The 20,755-nt window shown below is 45.3% G+C and overlaps 1 protein-coding gene across 8 annotated transcripts in view; it reads right to left on the bottom strand.

Moving 5' to 3' along the window:
* COL26A1 (collagen type XXVI alpha 1 chain) overlaps positions 1–20,755 on the bottom strand; it is a 169,028-nt gene that overhangs the window by 141,117 nt on the left and 7,156 nt on the right. For all 8 annotated transcript variants that reach the window (XM_085557092.1, XM_085557091.1, XM_085557089.1 and 5 more), the window contains exon 2: positions 4,207–4,329. In XM_085557092.1, coding sequence (XP_085413218.1) covers positions 4,207–4,329 — 123 coding nt within the window. The remainder of the gene's footprint in view (positions 1–4,206; positions 4,330–20,755) is intronic.

The following is a 20,755-nucleotide window of genomic DNA, read 5'->3' on the forward strand; positions in this document are numbered from 1 at the left end:
GGAGATCACAGAAGCTCCAGTAACTGAATGTAGGTCTCAAATCCTTGCCTGGCCTTCAAAATCACCTTTCTGAGTGAGCCTTGAGGAGAGCAGTGTCCCAAGTGGGGCAGGACTGGGCATCACCCTGCAGCTGCTGCAGCAAAAGGTTTGCTGAGGAAAAGGGTGACAATTTGGATGCCTGGGTTTACCAGAGGACAACCATCCAGAGATTAGATTCCCATTGAAACCCCGAGGTAGGGACTGTGTCCCTTTCTTCAGCCAGACAAATGGCCCATGGGATTGAAGCAGCCCAGGAGCTTCAGCCGGGCTGCTGCAGAGCTGCCCGTGTGCCCCGAGCCTGACACGGCAAGTCACAGCCTGTGGCCTTCCCTGCACACATGGAGAGAGCTCAAGAACAGATCTGCTGAGGGAAATCCTCCAGCCAAAACTGCTCCAGAGCAACTCAGCACCCAAGCTAAATAAAGAGCCTGGGGCAGAGGGCAAGAACTGAGCAGCTCATCCCAGCCCAGCCAAGATGATGACACTCCTGCCAAAGCAGCTCTGCTGCAGCTTCCCAGGAGCAAGCGGATGGACAGCAAGGACATCCCACAGCCAGGGCTGCAGGCTGGGATCTCACAGATCCTCCTCTGGCAAAGGCTTGACCCTGAGCTGCAGTTTGTGCAGTAAGGGAAAGAAACCCAACTCGAATGAATGGGAGACAGGAAAGGGATTAAATCCTGTCTGGCCCCAGCGATGTCTGCTCTCAGAGAGTCTCTGCAGCAGAGAGCCCCTCTCAGCTGTCACCACGAGTCTGAAAGATGCCTTTTTCCTTGGCTGACATCCCTTTTGCTAGTGAGCAGCCTGATAAGGGGTGCTGGCAGAATGAAGGCTCTCCCAGATATGGCTGACTCCTGTAAACAAGGAGATGAAAACAGTTTGTTTCAAATCACAGCTGGGAGGAACACTACAAAGCCAAAATGATGCCAATGGCTTGGTGACACGTTGCATTGCTTACAGTCACACAGAACATTCTGTGCCCTTCAATTCATGCTCAGGCACCATAAATCTCCCTGGAGAAGAATAGGGGAAGGCCAAAAGACACTTTAAATTTACTTTTGTAGCAAAAGAAAAGGAGATATATTTATATTACCTGAACAACTGCAGGGATATAGAGAGCAAGAACATTTTTAGCCACTACCAGACATAGAACGAGCCCGACCTTGCCTAAAGCTAGGCTTCCAGAAATCCCAAAAAGAGAGACTGGTACAGACATGGTAAGGAGGAAACAGAAACAAGTAGGGCAGCCAGGCTGAGTTTTGTTCTCTGTTCATCTTCTGCAGGATCTTCAGAGACCTGTCAAAGGAAGTTGTACAGCTCAGTGGCTGATAAATTCTTACAAGCCCCTTTGAAGCCAGTTTCTTAACAGGAAAGGCACTACACTGCCTTGTGACTTTGGGAACTGTTTTTCTTATTTTTGTCCTTTATACATGAGGAGTCTTCATCTCAAAACAGGAGGTGGGGTTTACCTGAAGTAGGAGAGAGATTGGTTTCCTAAAAAGACAATACTCATTTCGGCGAGAGAGGAGGAAAAGGTATTAAAAAAAAAATAAATAAAGTAGTTTTAGTATTTCAGCTTGACTTCAAGAACAAAGAAAGCCACCTCAATCATCCCTATGGGTTTGTGCTAGGCTGCTGTGTGCACAGAAAACAACACCTCAATCACACAACCTGGCTCAGGGTACCAAACTTTGTCCACAGCAATACACGTCACAAGAGTCATCATTTTCAGCAGCTGTTTTTCATTCTCTTATCAAAATCAGGTGCATTGCTGAAAACAAACAGCCACTTATAAAAGATGTCTTGGCTGGGGATAACTTATCCAACAGCCCATTCAACTCTCAGGATCTCAGATCCCACCTTTGTTGTTACTCTTCCTTGGAGCTCTCCCTTTCGGACACTGGCAGTAAGGGAAATTATCAAGGACCTGTTTTACCTCTGATGATAAGTGGATGAGTTCCAAAATTTTGTCAGCAGCTTTCTGAGAGGTCCTTGGGAAAGAGGTGCAGGGTCTTTCTCTAGTTTATGCAAGAATGTCATACAGTATGTGCCTAGAGGCATACAGGCATTCCCCTGGAAGGGTTCCATCCTCTTGTCCTGCATTTCCTCCCAGCCCAAAGGGAACAGAGCATTGATGTCCTCCCATCTCTTCAGGAAGGCTTCTCCATAGCAATCATCTTCAAAAAATGCAGCTCCTGTTAGCTGAGCTTTCACCAGCTGAGATCTTGAATATTTAATAACCCCAGCTTCTTTCCATGATATTTTCACACAGAAAGAAAAATTGAGATGTCTTCTGCTGTTCTGCATTGTCTCCAAACAATTGGACTCATCAGGCAAACAAGCCAAACTACATTTGAAACTGAAAATGTTCCATGAACAATGTCACAACAGCACACACTACTCCTAAAGTCTCTGGTTTAATGTAAGAATCAACGGCATCAATCAACTGCACGGGCACACAAAAAGAATTTTTACTAATAACATAATCAAATGTTTGGTTTTTATGAAATTCCAGTTGTGTTAAAAAGAAAAAAAATAAGTAAGATTTTTGGCAAGTTTAGGAGACAAGGTGAAAGCTCACAAGTTTCTAATGACAATTATGTGCCTAAAAAGCCTGGGAAATTAAAAAGCTTCAACAGAAGTTTGGCCATGACAGTGTAAAATATGAAGTGTTTCAACCACAGCTTTGCATAAAGACAAAAGAGACACCAAAGCAGATATATTACAAGTGAAAAAACTGAGACTGACCACTGGCCAAGTGGAAACTGGAGAACCAACAATGGGAACAGCCCCATGCAAGATGTGAGTTCTAGATGAAGTGTCACAAGAACAGGGATGTGGGGCTCAGCCTGCCATCACCTTCTGGCCAGGTTATCAACTACAGGAGGACCTCAACCAGTGCCCTGTGGATGAATTGGTAACAATAACAATAAAATGACTGAGCTCTGTGAGCTAAGTTATGGCTTGTCTACTTGGGAAATTGTTTTAGAAGCTAGGTGCAAATTTAGAGCACAATGGCTTTTTTGCCCCAATTCCCAAATGGGTGGATAACACTATTCTGCTCTGAGAATGCCTTTCAGAGAAGGCAAAGCACAACAATTCAGACATTTTACTGAAAGGTGGTAGCTGGGGACAGCTATTTCACACTTGTTTTTTTTTTCCTTCTTACATGTAGGTTCCAAGACTATAAATGATCAAAAGGCAAAGCAGGCTCAGGGCAAGTTTTTAACATGTAGCTGTTTTTAAGCTTTGTTCCTTGTCTGAGGAGAGGACGTTCTGTTTTGACGTGTCTTTAAAGGCTACTGAAATCCAAGAAGTCTAAAGAAATTCCACCCTGAAAGACAGAGGACACACTTTGTCCCCCATTGCCTCTAAGGGATTTGATCACAGCTTTCCATTTGATCACAGCTTTCCAGTGTATGTGATCAATATTAGCACTACAGCCCTGAGGGTGGAGACTTGATACCAACAAGTCCCACAGAACCACTGACCCAGCATCCCTGTTCACCTGTCCACTCACACTGAACATTTTTCTGCTTCCAGACCTGACCAGCAGCAGCCTCCTGTGTGGAGAAGCACAAACTGGCACTACAGCTGGAGCTAAACTGTTTCACATAAACTTGTCCTAATACTGATGTTTTTGAATTGAGCTATCTGTCCCCAGGCTGAATTTTCTCCTCTTTTGTAAATGTAACTGATGTTGTCACATAACTCCTACAATAGAAGTTGCTTAATGAAAGAAAAGAACTCTGTGTTTCAAGCATCTTGTGTAAGATTATATCACCCAAATAAATAGGCATTAGGTAGGTGGAGAATGTATACGAGTCAGGGGGTTCATGTAAACATTCCTGCATAAAAGACGTAATATTTTACAGCTCGGTGTGCTTGATTTGTGGGAACCTCCACACTGCATAGAATAAACCATGTCTCCTTTCTGAATTAGACCCTGACTATGTTTAGAGAGCTCCTAAAACTGGAAACAATGCTACACTTACCTTCACCTGTGATTTCCCTGCAGTTATCACCAGTGGTGTTCTCCAGTCTCAGCACCCCAAAGCAGGACATCCCACCTGAGCCTCTGCCCTCAGCCCTCTCTGCAGCACTCACCAGCCAACCAAGCAAAGGGGGAGGGCAGGAGGATGGGGCAGCATGAGACACGAAGATTTTTACCTCACTAAGTTGGCACAAGGTCCTGGCCAGCGGCAGCTCTGATAAACTCTCTGGATCACCGTTTCTGACCCGTTCTGCACCTGGCAGGAGACCGTCCTTGTGACTGTGTAGTGACACCAGTGCCTGCAGAGAGAGAGGACACACGTTAGTGAGCCCCAGTGAGACAGCCAGGGAACCAACACACAGACTGCAGGAAAAACAGACCAAGGATCTGGGGTGGGGAGGTTTCTTCTGCCAGCCACAGCCAGGCTAACTTGCAGTCTTCACGTCTCACCCCACCCTCTCCTTCCAATAGCTGCAGAAAGGTTCCCAGCTCCTGCCAACCTGAGCCACAGATCCAGTAATGCCTCTTGCTTGGTTGTCAGAGGCCAGAATTTTACAGTGCATAATTTAGTTCTGTGACTTATCAGAAACAATAGGACTTGGGGAAAAAAAAGACATATTCCAAATCTCCTGATAGTCAGCTCCCATTGTACTGGTCTTAATTCCATCTTGCTTGTTATGGTATCATTCCCCAGCTTCCCACCATTCTGAAAAGAGCAGAGTAGGAAAATTCTTTTTTTTGGTGTGGTGGAGTTCTCTGTCAGCAGAGCTTTAGCAAGCTGGGTGCTGAACAAATCCTGTTGTTGTCCTGCTGAGGTTTCTGCCTAAAAATGGGCAAGAGAAAATGCAGGGGAGGGAGGGATGAGTGTCTCACACTGTCTCAAGAGAGAGACAGACCCCTCACTGCCAGGTGTGTGAGACAAAAGGAATTGCAGAGTCAGCACAGGGAATTCAGACCTAAAGACTCTTCAGGGACCTTCTCTAAAAAAAAAAAAAGTTTTAGGTTCTAGTGACATATTTGAGGTGGTACAAAAAATTTCCCCCTTGCAAGCATTGCTCATCTTTGCCAAACACTGGTTCATGTTTTTGAGAATGTTTTGGTGTGGAATGTTTTGTAATGCTTTTGTACATAAGTGTAGTTAGCAGGCTTGATAGTCACTTTCCTACTGACTGGGGATCAGAACTGGGGTCACTGTGGGACATGGAGACACCAACTTGTGCTCCAAAACACACCCAGTGCTTGTGTAAGCATTCCCTGCTGTACCAGAGCCAGAGTCCTGGCTCCCCATCGATCTTAAGGCAGGAGCCCTCAATAGAGCTGATCCCTTCAAGCACCACAGGGACTCCCCAACCTTACACACCAAAAATCAAAGTGGAAATGCACCTGCACATTCCCTTTTCCCTCCCTAAACCATCTCCTCTATGTCAGTTCGATTTCCCCCGAATACACCATTTACAGCATTTGCTGCTTTTTCCCCCTTTTTGCATTCCCTCCCATCTCCACAGGAATCCCTGCTCTCTGCACAGCTCCAGTTCCATGAATAGGAGGCACACATGCCAGGACCACATGGGGCCAGCGGGCTGCTCGCTGACCCTTGGGCTACAGCCGGCCAGGAAGGCTGGGACACCCAGGGAGGGGTGGCTCTGTGCCCAGTGCCACGAGCCCAGCAGCAGGACAAGGCTCAGCCCTGCAGCTTTCCCTGAGACACTGCCCCTGCTCACCATAAACCCCCCTGGGATTCCTCAGCAGGGAGTGTGGACTGTGGGCACACCTGAGGTGACCCCAGGTGGGCAGAGAGGTCTTTCAGAACCACTTATCTCAGATTTGTCAGGGATCTGTGGTGTGTAAATAAAGATCAGGCACTGGAGTACTCAAATGTCTCCACTGACATCTGCAGCATCAAAACAAGGGGGGAAAGATAAAGTTAATGAAGGTTCGGATCACATGATGACATCAGATCCTTTAACAGGATCAGCAGAGCTTCCATACAAAGTTTAGGGAGCGGGACCAGGAGAAACAACAGGAGCTAAAGGCTGAAAATGTGAAGTAAAGTTTTCTTTCACATTTCACTTGCACACCTGGTGCAATCAGCCATTTGGTCTCTCCAAGCCTTAGTCATTGGGTTTGTCCAGACAGGGGTTATATTTCCTCATGCCATAGGAACAGCCAGTTGAGCACAGAAGGAAAAGCAGCCAGGAGAAAGAGTGAGAATGAGAGGGGTTGGGAAAATCACAGCCCTGCATTCACAGAATTCACAGAATCACTGGGTTGGGAGAGACCTTCAAGATCATGGAGTCCAACCCAGCCCCAACATCTCAACCAAACCCTGGCACCCAGTGCCACATCCAGGCTTTGTTAAACACACCCAGGGATGGGGACTCCACCACCTCCCCGGGCAGCCATTCCAGAACTTTATCACTCTTTCTGTGAAAAACTTTTCCCTGATATCCAACCTATATTTCCCTTGGTGCAGCTTGAGGCTGTCTCCTCTGGTTCTGTCAGTGCTGCCTGATGAAAGAGCCCAACCCCACCTGAGCACAGCCACCTTTCAGGAGCTGTAGAGTGATAAGGTCACCTCTGAGTCTCCTTTTCTCCAGGCTGAGCACCCCCAGCTCCCTCAGTGGTTCCTCATCAATCACTACAGGATGTGAGAAGCTCCCCAAGGCTCTCCATGCATTGCCTGAAGCCATCACCTGGGTTTGCCAGGCTGAACACGACTGGCAGCTCATGGCAGGGTAACAGATCCTTCACTCAAATCCAGGGACAACCTTTCACCTTCCTGTGCAGGAGCACAGAGAGAGCAGTGACAGTGATAAAGTACCACACTTATCACCTCATCTCTAAAGCAGAAGCACCAGTGTGAGCATAAAAAAAAGGGGCAGACCTCAAAGATACTCAGCTAATTAAATGTGGACACAGATTTCTCCAACTTCTCTCTTTACCAACAGAAGAGAGGGTTTGGTTACAAAGGTACTCACACCCAGGAGTGAAAGGTACATCACACTCTTGGCTTCCCATAAATAGCATAATTTTCCTACATATACAAATACAACTTTTAGGGGTTTTTACTGTGACACACAGGCAGGTGAGACAAAAACAGGAACACAGGATGCATTAGGACATCCAGCTTGGGACTCACTGCAGATAAAATAGCACAATGATTACAACAGAAAGAAGACAGACAGACAAAACCATCCCAAGCCTTCTCTTTGCAAGCCAAAAGTCAGCAAGAACAGCCTCCAGAATGCAAGCAGGCTTCAGACAACGTGATGAAAGGCCCCATCATGGCTTACAGAGATTATAAATGACCCTTTATATTATACACAGATGCTAGGAAGGAAGGTTTAGGACTTTTACTGGCATGCATCCAGGATGGCAGAGAATATATTGCTGCTTATTCAAAAAGAATATTCCAACCAAGCAAACAAAATGATCCAAACAGCAGCTCCTTTAGGGTCTCATGCATGCTCATCACCAGCATATTTACTGTGATGTTCTGCAGCATCCCAAGGAACTGGTACTTGCTCAGAGAGAGGGGTTTCACTTGATCCATTTTCTCCAGCTGTTTCCAAAGAAACATCGCCTCCTCTCACACCCTATTTAATTTTTGGAAGACTTTCACAGACAACAGAGGATCTGCAGATCCTGGCCTGCAAGCTGCTGATTTAGACAGTTTCCTTCTGGGGCTACAGACCCAGATTTCATGTCTTGATCCCCACTGACAATGTGTTTTTCCAGAGGGAATAGGGGTGTTGATGCCAGCAAGTATCTAATCACATTCATGGTGTAGGTTCAGGATGTTACTGTGGACCCTTCAAGCTGAATGGAACAACAAAATCAATGGTTTGCTTCCATTTGGAGACAGTCTGCAGACTCCTGCTTGGAGCTTGAACAGACCCCTCCCTCAGCAGATGCTGAGAGGTGCCTGCTCTCTGCTGACTCAGCAAAAGCAGTGATGGCTTCAGGCACCTGGACACTGGAGGACACAAGAAATCCTCACCTTCCAGAGCACATGGGGAGCAGCCTGAGAAGATCTCAAAGGGCGTCCAGGCTTACTCAGAAAGATGGAGGTGCAGTTTGCTTCCATAGGCAGACACCAGACAAAGACATACCTGCACCCCACTGACTTTCTGAACCTCCTGCACCCCTCAGCAGAAGCTGATTTGGACTCACAGTTCACCCCTGGAGATTCTGGATGGTTTTACAGCCTGGCATCCAACAGTGAGAGAGAAAAGGGACTGCAGAGGGTGGAGAAGTGTAAGGTAACATACAACCCAGCTAAAATAGGTTCCAGAAGAGCCACACACTCACATATCAAAGCTTAATTCTTGGATAACATAGTTAGAGCAATCATTTAATGGATGAGAAGACACTGACAGGAAACTTCATCTTCCCTCCCTTCTCACCAATGGGATTTGCACAGTGCTCCCTAAGCCCACAGGGTGCAGAATGGACCTCTTCATCCATCCATCCATCCATCCATCCATCATCCATCCATCATCCATCCATCATCCATCCATCCCCTGTGAATGCTTAGGAGCATTCACACCACAACACACAGAGCCATCCCCAAAAGCAATGTTTGCTTCTTTCCTACTCCAAACTGCTCGCTTTTTCCAAGCTTCTCTGCATCCTGGGGGTCCCTGGAGGACATTCCAGGTGGTTCACGAGAGAAAAGCCACCTGGCTTTTCTCAGTTAGCTGGCTCCATTTCACTGAGAAGGGGTCACAAAGCGAGCAGTGCCAGAACCACTGGGCTGAACTGATCAGGACCCAGCGAGGGCGGGTGAATTGGATTGTGCAGCTCAGGAATGAAAGTGGCTGCATTCCTGCCTAATCACCTGTTCCAGAGAGGTGACAGTTCAGCACCACGCACAAACCCAGGGCTGCCTGCCCTGCTAGGGACAGACCTACACAGGCACCACCTCCCCCACAGGAGCTGTGGGCTGATGCCCTCACTGGACTGAAGGACACGGCCCCAGCTCCTGAAATCCGTGGTCTCCGAGCACATCATGGTCCCACCACCTCAGAACTGCTTCCAGCAGAAACAATCCTCCCAGCTGGGCTCTGCACAAAGCCATTTGTAGAGCTGAGTAAAATGGAGATTTGGTTTGGGTTTGGTAGAGAGTTAACTGGACAAGCCAGAAGGAAGAGAATTCTTTCTGGGAGTGGGAGAACACTTAATATGCAGGATAGTTTCAGCAGCACCTCTTCCATGTGTTTGGGCACAAACTGACCCTTCCCATTCTCAATAAATATCACAGAAGTCTCTCAGGAAGGTTGGCATTTCTGATGCTTGTGATTTGCCCTAAAGCTTTGTCCTGTGTAAACAACTGCACTGAATTATCTTTTTGTTTCCTTAAGGATAACACACTGTGTGTTATACTTAGCAGAGATCAACATTTAGGGCACAGAAAACAGTAGGACTGTTTTGATAGCTAGGTAGATTTCCCCAGGTTTCCTCATAACGTTTTTCACTGGAGCTATCAATTTCCCTGCAATCCTAGTGAGGAATTTCAATAAAATCAGAAGGTCACTGACTTTCACTGGGAAAAAGTTGCTGTTCTGACTCAATGAAAGCAAACTGTGCCCTTTTCTCTGTGTCAATAGTACAGCATCCCATTTCTCTGCCAGAACAGCAATCCATACACTGTGTACTGGAGCCCAGTATTAGGAGGGGTTAGTTATTTATATATTCCCTTGAGGCCAGGAGCAGAAGATGCCCTCTACATGCCAAGAAATCCAGATTCAAAGGCTGCCAGGTTCTCTAGGGCATCTCTTCCTGAACCATCCACTTCTGTGAAACTACATTATTCCTTTCTTATTCACAAATACACACCTCTCTGAATGTGCTTTTCCTCTCATCAGGATCAAGTTTACCAGCTAATTCAGTTGGCTGTGACCAGGTTACTCTTTACTGCTGTGACCTGGCTAAAGAGGAAACTATCCCATCACACGTTACTGGAAATCTCAGATAAAAGCCAAGTTGAGCTTAAGTTTCCCCTGTTCTTGGCTGTATTCATACTCTCCCCAGGTAACTAGGTTTTAGGATCGAGGCTGTCATCCAGCTCGTTGTCCAGCTAGAAAATTCAATTGTAAGCAGCAGTCTCCACAATATTGGAATGTTCAGCCTTGATGGATTGATTCAGGTTTGCCTGTAGATGGATGGACCTTTGCTAAGGAATCCACGAAGGACCACCTGGCAGGGGCGAGGGGCTGGCTGTACACAAGCTTATCATGGCAGGGGTCAGTTCAAAGCAGATTCTGCTCCTCCATTACAAAGTTTTAAGAGGCCTGCAAGTCAGAAGCCACAACAAGCCACAGTATTCTTGTTGTCAATATTGATGGTTTACACATGCCTTACGCCCACAGAGCACTTCATACTCACTAATAGAGGTTACCCTGACTCCTGCAAAAAAGGGAGAAAAATCTCTGTAACAGCCCATTCATTTTGGAAAAGGAATAAAACTGGAAGGCTGCTGGTGTTTCTGAAGCCAGACAGCAGCAGCCATTTGAAGCAGCAGAGAGTCAGAGGCACGAACAAGAATAAGACAAGTTCCAGGTCTCCCACTCCACTCTGTTGGTCAAAGATTGGAAGGAACTCCAGTCTCTGCACACACCACCACTCCACCCCCACAATAAGAGTCTGAACAAAGTGGTCATTAAAAAGTCCTGGCTAGCAGAGTAAGATGGGACAATTTATCTAGGAAACTCCCAATAGCATAACCCTTCCCCAGGGGGGCAATATGTTCTGTGCTTAGTGCACTTCAAATATTCACAGCCTCAGGTTTTCCCACACAAAGTGTATTATCAGAGCCTGCTGGAGGGAGTTTAGTCCTAGAGGAATTTTTACCTGAGGAGGAAAACACAGTTCAGTCTGCACAACAGCTTCAGTATTCAGCAAGTTCTGCAGCCAAGCACATTTAACTATGCTTTCCTTGCTTTGTTTTATGCAGAGATGACCCTCCAAAAAGCACTGCCTTGAGGGCTGAGCTTTCTTCAATCCATAGGAAACTGCAGAAGATTTTACCTTATCCTCCTGCAGCCACTGAAGTTACAGGGGCTAAGGGAAAACCTCTCCCTATTGGAATTATTAAACACCTAGAAGCAGCATAGCTGAATACCAATGGAACATGTGTGCAACTCTTCTTCAGAGACAAGGAGGGGATCCAGCTCCCCAGAGCCACATTCAGCTCCTTCAGCCATGAGAACATTCCTCTTCTCTTCTAACTTTCATTGACTGGGCACCTGCCAGCTGCTGCAGCTACTGCAGGAGTGGTTGTGAAGAAAAGACACTCACCTGTTACACACCCTTGATCCACTTGCAGAGCATCAGCACTGATATTAATGAAGGATAGAACAGAGGGAGATGAAGATTTAAGTGGTGATCAGGCAGGTAGTATCAGAAACAAACTGCTCACATTCAAAACATGTCCCTCTGAGCCGACATACCTGTTTGTGTGTGTGTCAGGGCAGAGGGCAGAAGGAATATTCCTCCAGCATAAAGTCCCTCTGATCCATACCCAGTACCCATCTCCTCTCAGTTTGCCAGTGACACGTTCCAGCTGAATCAAACCATAAATATGGTTGACCTGAACCATAATTACCTTCAGCAGTGAAATGAAAGAAGTTAGTCCATGATTGAGTGCTCAGAAAGAAAAGGGGGCTTCACCCCTTTGAAGTTCTTTGCTTTTACAGACATTCTTTTACACACTGCAATGTTTTGCTGCTCCCTCCCATGAGCTTATCACAATCAGTGAGAAGACAGTAGTTTCCAGTGTTCGCAGAGGGAGGAAAGAGGAAATGTATAAAAATATCCATGGAATCTGTCTTTGTTAAATTAGACTGACTTGATGGAATTTGGCATTTGATATCTATGCAGCGTGGAAATCATGCACAATTACAACCAAGTATGTCATTTTTGCAACATTAAAAGCTGCTTGAATCAGAGCCTTTCAAAAGAAGAACCTGAGTCTAAACATTTTTGCACAGCTGGATAACGTGGTTGTAGATAGGTCTAACACCTCCATACTGTGAATACATCCATAGAACTGATTTGTTCATTCCTAAAAAGCCTGACCTTGAAGAGAGGGATGGGATCACAGGAAAAAAAATCCTTAAGACCTTGATTGAAAGTAGAGAGCTGGGATTTGGCACACCAACTATTTGTCTGAAATAGATCCCTGTGGTCAAAGTCTACATTTGGTACTTTCCTGTGTCCTCCTCTGAGTGTCTGATCTAGAACTGGTTACACTGATGACAGTGACCCTGATCCTCATTAACAGCACCAGACTAACTTTGATAAAAGTCAGTACATCTGAGTTTAGAAAAATTCAGAATTAAACTCTAAATTTGACTTAGCAAGGAGTAGAGTGTGAATTTTAAGCAGAAGAACAGGGCACTGACACACACCTGCTTTTCCTCAAAACCTTTGCAGCAAATAAAACATTAAGAAAAGCAGTATAAGGAGTCACTGACCCTGTCAGAGCATCCTGTGCTTTACTACTGCTCCTGTTGTGGTTACAGCTGCTCCTCCACCATCCACAAAGGCAGTGCCCATGGCTGTCTTTAATTCCCCTTGTAACAAAACACTTTGCACAATTCAGCCCTCCAAAAGGGACAAATCAGGCTCCTGCTGGTTTCAGCATCTCCTTAAATCCCACCCTTTGCCCTACAGAGCCTGTATCTGCATCACCAGCCAATCTGCAGGGATTGGACAGGGCCTGCTCCCAAATTTGTTTTGTTTTTTTTTTTGCTTATAGAGCTCTGTACAGACAACAGAGCATCTTTGTGCCTCCCATTCAGCCCTCTGGTGCCAAACTCCCAGCACTTACCAGCAGTGAATGCCACATGCATGACAGGAACACAGGCACTTGGCCTAAATGAAACAGTGTTTTTCATTAACATTATACTGGCACCAAAAACCACAAACTACAGCAAGAACAAAAGGCAATGTCAAAAGGACAGTGTTGAGTGTATAAAAAAAAACTAAGATGGCACGATCAAGCTTCCTACTACTGCATGATGTCAATCTGCTCATGTAACATGCATGTTTTGGGTTTTTCCTGGAGCTGAACAGTTGGGATATTGCTGCCACTGGAGACAGGTACATCCTTTTGATAGCTAGAAAGAAAAAAATATGTATTGAAAGAGATCCCACAGACAGCACTTTGCTTTCTCTTTAAGGTAATACAGACGTGTTTTCCTTATGTTTTCAACTATCAGAGCAGTGAGCCCCAACAGGTATCAAAAACCAGATTAAAGTTTTAGCTTCAGATTCACAGGTCTTAGGATGCAACTGGAAATACCTGCACAAACAGCTGTGTGAGGTGAACTGAACCCACAACTCTTCTAGCAGCACCTCTTCCACCTGCTCATTTCTCTTTCCCTGTGGAACATGACAATTTTTTCAGTCTAGGTCTTCAGTTTGGTCAGCAGCTTGTAAAGGAATTTGTGGGCTCTGGTGTACAAGGGACCGACCACACAGCAGACATTTCTAAATAGTGACCTTCCATGTAGCTGCCCATCCCTGTTGGGAACAGGATTTCAAGAGCCAAAGGCACCTCTTCCAGAGTGAAGCTGCAGCAGGTGTGCAGGCTCAGCTGTACTGCACAGCAGGAGTGGCAGCCAAAGAGCCAGACGTGACAACAACCCCACTGAAACCACCAAGGAAACAGCCTTTTCTCAAGTGCAAGAAAACCCTACAGTTTTCTAATGTTTCCTGTGCTGGAGGAGGTGATTAGAAACAATAGGCAAGTCTAGACAAATCCATCTTCTTATTTTGCTTTGAGAGCAACAATTTCTCTTCCTTTTAGATGTCTCAGATTAGCCACTTGTGTTCAGTGAGGCAGCTGAAGCTCAGGTACCTGTGAGCCAGCATTTGCACCAGGCCTGAAAAAGAGACAAGACTCTTCTGGTGCTCCAGGAAGATTCTTTTGGGGACACCTGTACCCCACAAACACATCAGCACCTCAAGAGCAAAGCACTTTTCTCCAGTAACTGCTCTACCAATATGCCAGGTCATCTGAACACCAGTCTGTGCTGTGTGCAGTAGATAATCAGCCCAGCTCAAAGATTCCCAAGATGAGCCACATAAGACCCAGTTCAGTGAAAACAAAGCCTTGGAAAACCTTTCTGCCTGGGTATTCGAAGTGTTAATCAGCCTGAAAAACAAACCCCAAAGCCTTTGTGTTAATTTGCTATTTAAATTGAAAACTTTTTATTCCATGTCTGCCATGTCTGGCACAAGGCTGTTCTGGGCGTTACTACAATAAAAAATAATTTGGAAAATAATCCTATTGTTCCAGTCACACCCATGGGAGTTTCATGTGTAGGGAAGTAGGAACATCAGAACTGAGGTCTGTCCTGTCATCAGAGAGCTGAGTTTGCCCTTTACAACAGCCAGTTTTGATCCAAGAGCATATTGAGAGCAAGATCAGAAGCTGAGCTAAGGCAGGAGGATGTATCAATAGCTTTAAACTTAATAAATTCCAACTTGCATAGGCTAAAACTCTTAAAAACCACCATTCGCATAGCAAACTAGCAATAGCCTTTACAAACACATGTTCACATCCATGGGTGTTAGTTTATCACATCTTTCTCTTCCTTGCCTCCCTCTCAAGCCAGTCCTTCCCAGTGCCCATGTAACTGAAGTGAATTGCTCTTAAACACCTCCTGATTGCCAATGACCAGCCCTTCTAAAGAGCCTCCTCTGCACTGAGGCCTCACTGAAACCTCCCTGCAACTATGGCATGGCTTGGGTGACAACAATCTGCTGTACCATGAGCCTCCTTTTCACCTCCCTCCAGACTCCCACTCTTACACTCTCCTGACTGCATCCATCCAATGCCATAAAAAATTACTCCACACTGTTTGCTGCAGCTCAGCCTTTGCACACAGAAGTCCCAAACCCCTGCTAGTGAGCACCCAGTGCTGCTTCACCAAGTTCTAAACTCACTCTTCAGCAGGTGGTGTGTTTTAATCACACAGAACCCACTGCACTTTGATATCTGTCTACAGACAGACTGTAAAGAGACAGCAAGAAACTAAGTGCTCTACCTAACTATTTTCAGTGTAAAAGGCTTGTTCTGCTCTAAACACAGCTTCCTAAGCTTTCACTGGTTCTGGAAGCAGTCACCATACCTCATTTCTAGCCAAGAACAATTATTTGTATTCCCCTTTTAAACCCTGCTGCAACCCAGTTTGTTCATTAGAAATAAAAAGAGCTTAAAAAAAGAAAGCCTTTCTCTTGTGAACGGAAACACTAACACCTTTCTCTATTATTAAAAAATTCTTGAGCAATTTACGAAACTGCTTTAGTGCCTCAGTGCTTTGGAAGCCTCTGTTTGGAAGGGAGGAGATCTACATTTCAGTATCCAGGTGGAAAATGGGTTTGATTTGGCCAAGTAATAACAGCTGAATAAAACCCCTCCATAGCCTGTGCATGCACAGTAGATTCCTTAGGAATGATAACACTGCCCTGAAACATTCCCGAGGAGACACGTGGGAAACCGGATGGGGAGAAAGCAGCACTGAGCAAGAGAGGGGACAGCAGGAGGTCTGAAGGAGATACAGGCATTTGGTCAGACAAATTCCTGCCCAGTTCTGTGCAGAATTGTACACCAAACTCCACTAGATGGGGGTTTGCGGGGTTTCTTTGGTGGTGGTTTAAGTTAAAAGTTGCCTGCCAATGCAAAAGGACAGGGCAACCTAACTGCTCCACCATGGCAAAGTGCAAAACTCCACAACATAAAACATTTTAACCACAAATTAAGGAAAATGCAAACTGATGCCCACAGGTGAACCAAACTCCTAAAGCAAATGTTTCACAGGCATCCTTCATCCTTCTGCTGGGAATGGGAATGCCTGGAGTTACAGGTGAGGTCTCGGTCTATTGTGTGCAAATGAGTGGCTGACACTAAATACATTAAACACACAATACTGACAAAAGCTTGGGGCAAATTCAAGGCAAAACCATTAAAGAGAGATTAACTTTTTTTTCCTCTTCTATTTACATACATTTCTTCCATCAGAGAATGAAGAGTGACACAAATAGCATGCAAGATAAAAGTTTGATCAAAACAAGCAGTTATGACCTGAATTTTATCAATGGGTGACAGTTATTCTGTATTTCTGGTACCTTTTACATAGTTTGGGAACATCTTAATGTTGTTTTACTGGCTAGGGGCAAACCAGCAAACCTGTGAGTGACACACAGCAACAATCTGTGTTTATTATTGCACTAAGTATGTACGCAAACATATTTCACACACAACAGCTCAAACTTGTTTGTGGTTTTTCCTCCCTAATACAAACATACATGAGAGTTTTTCTCTACATCTTTCACTACAATTTGGAGAAATTTTTCCATGCATGGTCTCAGCAAAGTATAGTGCCAGATTGAGCCACCCTGGAAGCAAAGCCAGCAGCTGCCATTGCCACAGAACTTGCTTGAGCCATTTCTGAGGAGGTATAGAGGGATATATGAACACTGCAGTGCTGAACATCACATTAAATGTGATGTGACAGACTCACATCACAGCAGGAAAAAAGTGCATTGAGTTTCACTAGAAACCACTGTCATTCACAAATAAAAAAGCTTGGTAGAACCTCAGAGCACAGAGTGACAGAACAACCCTTGAACTGGTTGTCTTTGCTGGAGGTATGTCCATAGAACAGCCTGCTCACCTATCCAGCTGTTACTGGCAACACTTGAGCCACAAGCCCATGGGAAGTTTGTGATTCCAGTCAAATGCTTGTATGGGGTTTGGTGTTGCTCTTTGTGCTGGTGGTTTTTGGCTGGTTGGTTAAAAAAATCCAACCAACCAACAACAACAACAACAAAAAAACCCCAAAACCACCCCCACACATGGAGTGTGCCCTGCAAAGCCAACCTTCCTTCCACAGTGATGCTGAGATCCAATCCATCACCCAGACACAGGCAGCATAGGCTCACCCAGGACACCAGCTGAAATGCCCAACACAAATCAACCCAGTTTCTAACTGCATTCTATTCAAGAGACAAACTGGGGTGATTCCTATAATTTCCAAATTCCCACTTTTCTCCTCCTTCTTCCCATCTACTGTACAGATACACAGCTTCACCCTAACCTTCCTAAAAGTTATGCAGCAATTTCTCCAAATGGTACCTGGGAGCTGAAAGCTTACCTTCAGCAAAATTCCAGTCATTTGCAGAAGCTGCTTTGAAAACCTTCTAGTTCAGACGCCAAGAACCACTTGGCAAGGCCTGACAGACATAATTAGAGAGCTTGATTATTTCAAAGGACATTACCCAAGAAAATTAGTATGTTGCTGCAGTTCTTGAAATAAATTTACAATGGGTTTGCAGAGGTCTTGCAGGGGTTTTAGCAGACTTTTAATTACAGTATCGGGCCTCAAGTATTTTTCTAGTGCTTGGCAATATGAGATCCTATTATTTCTGCTTGCAATGCACTCTCATTCAAAGCTTATCCACAGGCCGACAGCCTAAGAATTCCGACCACTCTGTAATCCAAAATTTTTGTATCATTTGTGATATACATTAGTGACTTCCAGTAACAGCTGCCCCAGAGACAGCATTTTACTGTGTGATAGTTTAAACCCTTTGGCTCAGTGCTGTATCCTGAAATACACTGCAGGGAGGCTGTAGCTTTTGCTGCAGGTTATTCTGATTTACAGCAGCATTAAGCCAAGCGCTGTAACATCCTACAAAGCCAATTTGCCTTTTTGCTCTCTGCTGTACTTCAGATGGGAACAGGGGGGTTTGCAGCATCACAGCTCAGAGCTGCCTGGTGCTCTTGGGTCACACTTGCTGCCACAGGCATTTGTGCCCTGAGCAAAACGCAGTGCTGCTTCTAAAGGTATGTCCCACAAGCAGGCTCCCAAAAAACACCCTGGGGACAGGAAAGCCCCTCAGCCTGTGCCATCACCCAGCCCTCTGCTACTGGTCAGTCCAGCCTGCCCTGCTCAGCACCTCCCTCTCCCACCCCTCGGCATTCCCTTCAAACTAATCCTCTGCAGAGCTCAGGCAAAGACTTACTCCCAAAGACCAATTTCAGTCATTCAGACTCAGAGAAGTGCAGTAAACAGGGAGCACAATGACCTCTATTCTGTAAGAGTGGAAGTTTATACAAGAGCCAAGTATTATCATTCATAGATTTATTATAAACTTCGGCATAAATTCATATACAGACTTTGGATTTTGTAGCTTTCCCTCTAAGATATAGCCACACCCTCATGAAATACTCCCCAGAGCCTTCCTTTACATGAAGGGAAGTACTACTATTCCCATTTTATTTAGGGGAAAGAAAAGAGAGAGAGAACTTGCAAGTCTCAGTTCCCAGACTCTATGTTGCTCTATAGAATATATATTGAGCATTTAAGGAAATAGTCTTCGTCTTGGGAAAGAGAGTGGAAAACAAAGCCTTATGAATCAGCCAGCTAATAATTAAAAGCAACTAAATCCAGATCACTTTAAGCTGCACATGAGAATCTGAACTTCTCAGATGCTGAATTCCTCTGCCGACCAGAAAAGCCAGGGTCACTTGCCCAGCTGGTCACTATTGTTCTGTCCAATAAAGTTCTGGCAGGAATGCATGTTTAACAAAATACAGAGATTAGGCATAGCAAAGAATGCAGCTCCCCCCTCAGTGTTTAGGTTAGCAGGGTTTGCCATGTTGAAATACTGAAGCTTAAGCATATCAGATTTTCTCTGTCCTGTACTGCTGGTGCCAGTGACAGACACAAGCTGACAGCTCAGTTCTCAGGGGCACTGCCATTTTAGCTCTAAGTTTATTAAAAGCTGCATAAAAAAGTTCACCTCAAATCTGCAGTGACCACTAATTAAATCAGTGTTTTCTTGGAGATGTAGAATCACAATTGAGAAAAGCTCTCTGTACCTCCCCAGATGCCAGAAACTTTTGAAGGGAAATGTAAATCAAGCCATAGACTCGAGAGACCAGATTTTGAGAATCTTGCAACAAGGTAGCTCATCTTCAAGGGTTTTAGGATAGCCTAAATTTCCAAAAGGAAACTTAGCAGCCAGTGGCTAAATACAGCATCAGAATGGCAATGACTTTCCTAGCATCTGTCACAGCCTGGTTCTGTCTAGCTCTCTGTCAAGAGCTCTTTAGCTCAATTTACAACAAGGGACAACACAAGACTAGAGCGAGACACAAATGGCACAAGAAGTCACACAGATGATCCGACAGAGACCATCAGGGATCTTGCAGGAACACAGCTTTTACTAAGCCAATGCTATGCACAAAGCAGCTCTAATACCTCAAATGGGCCAAGAATTTCTCAGCTCAAAGTAGAGTTATATTAAATGGACAGATATTTGAGACTCGTAAGTAGATTTGCATGGATATAGTCCTTGGAGAACTGCATACAAGGAGGTTATAAATAGCCTGGATTTACCTCAAAGTTAGTGGGTTATATTCAGAGATACCAAGGATTCCTAAGTTCCCCCACAGGGGTATAGTAGCTCATGCTGGGTGAAGTTGTGGTTCATAGGTAGGAAGCATCTAAGATCCTGTTACCATGGCAGTCTCTCCTCTCTTTCTCCCTCCACAGACAGCTGAAATATAATTTTCTGTCAGAGGCACACAGTAAATCTGGAACAGGTACAGCTGAGAGCCAGACCTGCTGACAGGCATATCTAGGTGTTTCTTCTAGGAGAGCCTTTTTGACTCATCCTAGCGCAGAAACAGAAACCTTATTTTAGCTGGTATTGCTTTCACTGCCACTAAAAATGCAAACAACTCAACATTTAACAAGAGACAGTGATGAGACAAGCAGCCAGACAGCCAACGTTGGGCAGGGTTGCAGAAACCAGACAGGTTCTGGGGAAGCACAAGACACAATCAGGCAAGAAGAAAGCCAGGAAACCAAGCAACCTGAGGCAGGCACTAGAGAAGTGGCATCAGATGAAAAAGTCTTTTTCTTCAGGGAAAACACAGGCAGAATCTCCCTCGGGTTGAAGTGTTAAATTCATGTGGGGAGAGCTGTCACCCATTGCTGCCTCAAACGAGGATTTGAAAAAGCTCCCTGTGCTCTGCTGTGTTTACAGCAATAATGAGAGCCCAGAGGAAGGGGTTAGAAACATCTGAGTTTAATAAGGGCTAAGCAGCACACAGCAAAAAAGAAATGTCTGCCCTTCCGTTCAGGGCTACCACACCCCAGCAAGCACCGCCACCGCGGGCCAACGGGAGCCCAGCGTGGAGACGTTATGTCATCCATCCAGCAGCCCCTCTGCCCCTGCCCTTCCCCAGGAGCAGCAGCTCCAACAGAGCTGGGAGCTCCCAGCACCACACTCCTGAACAACTAAGCAATGTTCTGTAGGGAAAAAGCGGATTTGATTGACCCCAGGCACAAAAGAAGAAGGGAAGTTTTTGTGTAGTGCCTTAACTGAGCAGTTCCATCTCACGAGGTCATCCCAACAGGGCAAAAGGAGTATTTAGCTCATTTAGCACCTATGCAGCTGCCTTTTCTTAGACCTAAACAGCTCTAACATACAACATGCACAGGGTAAGGGGCATCCTGTTTCCATTTCTCACATAGAAAACCAAGAACCTTAGTACTCAGGTCCTGCAACTGAATTTGCTGTGCCCCCTTTCTCACAGTCCACCCCCATAACTGTTCTTACATGAAAGAGGCATCTTTCATGAAACACCTTGTCCTGTACTACTTTATAAGCACACCCTTTCCACATCCTTGGTCTTTTTAT

Source organism: Lonchura striata, chromosome 19 (genome assembly GCF_050655825.1).
Source record: "Lonchura striata isolate lonStrDom1 chromosome 19, ASM5065582v1, whole genome shotgun sequence".
In the NCBI taxonomy this organism is placed as follows: domain Eukaryota; kingdom Metazoa; phylum Chordata; class Aves; order Passeriformes; family Estrildidae; genus Lonchura; species Lonchura striata.